Below are 3,581 nucleotides of genomic sequence, written 5' to 3'. Positions count from 1 at the left end.
TCAGTCTCGACACAAAACTGACGAGAGAAGTCGGGCAGACGGAGAACAGGAGCCGAAGTCATGGCTGTTTTGATGTCAACGAAGCTTTGCTCGGCTGCAGGTGACCAAACAAATGAGTCTTTCTTCAATAAACCAGTCAAAGGAGCTGCTATAAGTGCATAGTTGGCGATAAAACGCCTATAGTATCCTGTAAGACCCAAGAAACCCCTAAGCTGCTTAATTGTCGATGGAACGGGCCACGCGACCATTGCATCAATTTTACAAGAATCCGCCTTAAGCTATCCATCAGTGATGATATGCCCCAAATATTCGACCGAGGTGCTACAAAAAGAACACTTGGAGAGCTTAACATAAAACTGATTAGCTTGCAAGATAGATAATGCCTCGGCAAGATGCTTAGCGTGAAGATCCAAGCTTGCACTATAAATCAATATGTCATCAAAAAATACAATGACTGATTTCCTTAGCAATGACTGAAAAATTGTGTTCATAGCCGCTTGGAATGTGGAGGGAGCGTTAGTCAACCCGAAAGGCATGACTAAGAACTCAAAGTGCCCATCATGAGTTCGAAATGCTGTCTTAAAGACATCATCCTCCTGCATCCTAATTTGGTGGTATCCCGAACGCAAATCAAGTTTTGTGAAATATTTTGCCGCACCCAGCTCATCAAAAAGCTCATCCGTGGTGGGAATTGGGAAATGATCAAGTACAGTAGCCGTGTTAAGAGCACAATAATCAATACAGAACCGAAAAGAGCCATCTTTCTTGCGAATGAGCAGCACCGGTGAAGAAAAAGGACTCTGACTGCGTTGTATGATACCTTGATCAAGCATTTCACGAACTTGACGTTCGATTTCATTCTTTTGAAAATATGGATACCGATATGGCCGCACATTCACCGGCCGGGAGTTAGGTTGGAGATGAATTTTGTGGTCGAAGGGCCGACGCGGGGGCATGCCTGAAGGTGTAGAGAAGACCTGAATATGATGCTGTGAGGTTTCCAAGATGGACGCAGGCAAATCCGTCGGAAGAGACATCGGCTGTTCAACGGAGAGATTCGTGTCAGAAGGGTCGACTGCCACAAGCTCATACAGGTCATGGCCTGTAGTTCGAGCTAGCATAGCGGACAACATACAAACAGAAACCGGACGTGGAGGAGGTGTAATTCCTCGCAAGAGAACTGGAGTGCCATCTTTGATAAATTCCATCGTTCTCTCCGGATAATCATGTGTAACCTTACCCAATGACTCCAACCATTCCATACCCAAGATTAAATCCGAACCATAAGCGGCAAAGGACATGTAAATCCAAGACGAAAGAAGTCCCCTGCATCAATACTGTGGTCTTTTTAGAAACATGTGTGCATAGTAAATATTCGCCGCTTCCGACATACACACGGAACGGAGTAATAGGCGACAAAGGTAACTGTAATTTCTCCGCGACCCGGGGATGTAAAAAATCATGAGATGCTCCTGTATCTATCAAGATACTGACTTCAAGAGATCCGATAGTCCCCACAATGCTTAAAGATTTGGACCGTTTTCTTCCATCACGTGATTGCAAGTGAGATAAATCGGCTGTCACTAAATCCTTATCCTGGTCAGTCACTTGTTCCCCATCTTCATCAATACCCATATAAACGAGAAACGTCTGATTGCACACATGATTCGGTGCCCACTTATCATTAAAATACCAGCACTGACCGCTTCTTGAACTCTCAGCCTTCTCGGCTTTAGAAACACGGACTACCGGCAGCTTAGAAAAATCACGAGAGCGAGCAGAGGGCTGCTGCCCAGCAGCACTTGTGGTTGCAATAGTCTTCTCTGAAGATATTGGCGGTTGAGTTAGTGGTCCTCGGGAATCTTTTTGCGTCCATGGCCGTTTGTGAAACCTAGTAGTTGTTGGCGCATTGGATTCGGCATGAGTAGCCGATAATTCCTGAGATAACGCGAAAGCCGACGCCAAAGTAGTGGGACGGTGGAGCTTTACCTGCCTTTGAATCGGTTGTTTCAAACCTGTAATATAGATAGGCAAGAGTGTAGACTCCGGCACGCCGCAAATTCTATTCATCATCTTTTCGGAAGCCAATTGATATTCTGAAACAGAGCCCGTTTGACATAATTTGGAGATAAGACCAATATAATTTTCATAGCATTGCGGATCAAACCTGTGTCGAACATCTTCCAAAAAATCCAGCCAAGTGACAAAATGGTTATTGGCACGATAATTAAATATCCAATCGTCGACTAGTGGATCAAAAAGCATCACAATATAGTGTAATTTGTGGTCTTCCGGCATCATTATATGATCGAAATAATATTGTACCCACGAAATCCAATTCGAAGCATCATATCCATCAAAATGAGGCGGATCCATCTTCACTCTCGGAAAATAATCCGAATTCTGAAATCCAGAATTTTGAAATCCAGGCTGATGGCGGTTCAGAGGGGGATCCCAACAGGACCGCGAACGTGGATGATTATTATCCCACGTTGTAGAGTGGTTATTGCGGTTTTGGGGCGGTTCCCAAACATTTCTGGGGCGGAACTGCTCTGCCGAAAAATCAGGAAACTGATTGGACTGACTGTGAAACTGACGTGGTGGTCTATCCGACCGAACACGGTGACCGGAAGAGTACCCCGAGTCGTGTGGTGGACGGGGTAAGGGAATCTCTGGAAACCGGCGGGCAGGATATGTTGATCGAGGATAGTGATTTGACTCTGCGTGGGAATAAGTCTTGGAGCCCCGATGAAAGGACAAATTACGATGGTGATCGAAATCGCCATCAACATACTCCGGAAGATCATAAGGCGGATCAGGCTCAGGTTTATGCGTAGAGTCGAGATTGACTACGCGACGTTCAGTAGCGTCAATACGTGATTCCAAATGTGAAACACCCACTAATAATCGATCAAATTTCGCATTGACATGATCAATGGGCTGAGTATGTCGTACTTCGGGTGACTCGATTCCGTTAGAGTTATCTGGAATACAATTAAGAACTAAACTCTCCTTGCGACCTACACCAGATTGTCGTCTCGACGTCCCAGTAATAGGTTCCGTGTTAGAGTTTGTATACTAGAAATCACGTTTCGAGTGATTGAATACTGTAAAACTCTTATTTTATTTTCCAAGGAATAAAACAGATTATTTTTGTCATAATGTTGTTATGTTTTACATTTAATGGATGTTAATGCATGTTTAAATGTATAAGTTAACCTAACAAAGTCTAAGTCTTTGTTTTAGTAGACCGGTTGTGGGCGTCGTCCACTTTAAGGTAACACGGTCAGTTCTAAACAAAGAAAAAGATGAATTTCACAACTTAGATGGAATTTGACTATCCATCGAGAAAGGTTGCAATGTCAGTCCGCATATTTCTAATCCTTACTGAAATAAGATGACATTGGTGTGGTATAGCACTGAACGGATCTAACAGCAAGACTTGCCTCTGGGCTATCTACTGAAAGGCAAGGTCTTGATAATATTTGTTTCTTAATCAATGTAGGTTAGCATTGAGCATACGGTATTGATTATGCACTACTTTGACTTGATAATGTCTTCGAGAGGAGCGCGAAACAAGG

At 43.7% G+C, this 3,581-nt stretch overlaps 1 protein-coding gene across 1 annotated transcript in view; it reads right to left on the bottom strand.

The window, feature by feature from the left end:
- Positions 1-278: 278 nt before the first annotated feature.
- Positions 279-3,581, bottom strand: part of LOC125186983 (uncharacterized protein K02A2.6-like) — a 10,056-nt gene continuing 6,753 nt past the window's right edge. The window contains exons 2-3 of the mRNA XM_048083478.1: positions 1,394-3,078; positions 279-1,326 (exon numbers count right to left, since the gene is read on the bottom strand). Coding sequence (XP_047939435.1) covers positions 279-1,326; positions 1,394-3,078 — 2,733 coding nt within the window. The remainder of the gene's footprint in view (positions 1,327-1,393; positions 3,079-3,581) is intronic.

The sequence above is a fragment of the Salvia hispanica genome, chromosome 1 (genome assembly GCF_023119035.1).
Source record: "Salvia hispanica cultivar TCC Black 2014 chromosome 1, UniMelb_Shisp_WGS_1.0, whole genome shotgun sequence".
In the NCBI taxonomy this organism is placed as follows: Eukaryota; Viridiplantae; Streptophyta; class Magnoliopsida; order Lamiales; family Lamiaceae; genus Salvia; species Salvia hispanica.
This window is presented reverse-complemented; position numbering and strand designations above follow the sequence as displayed.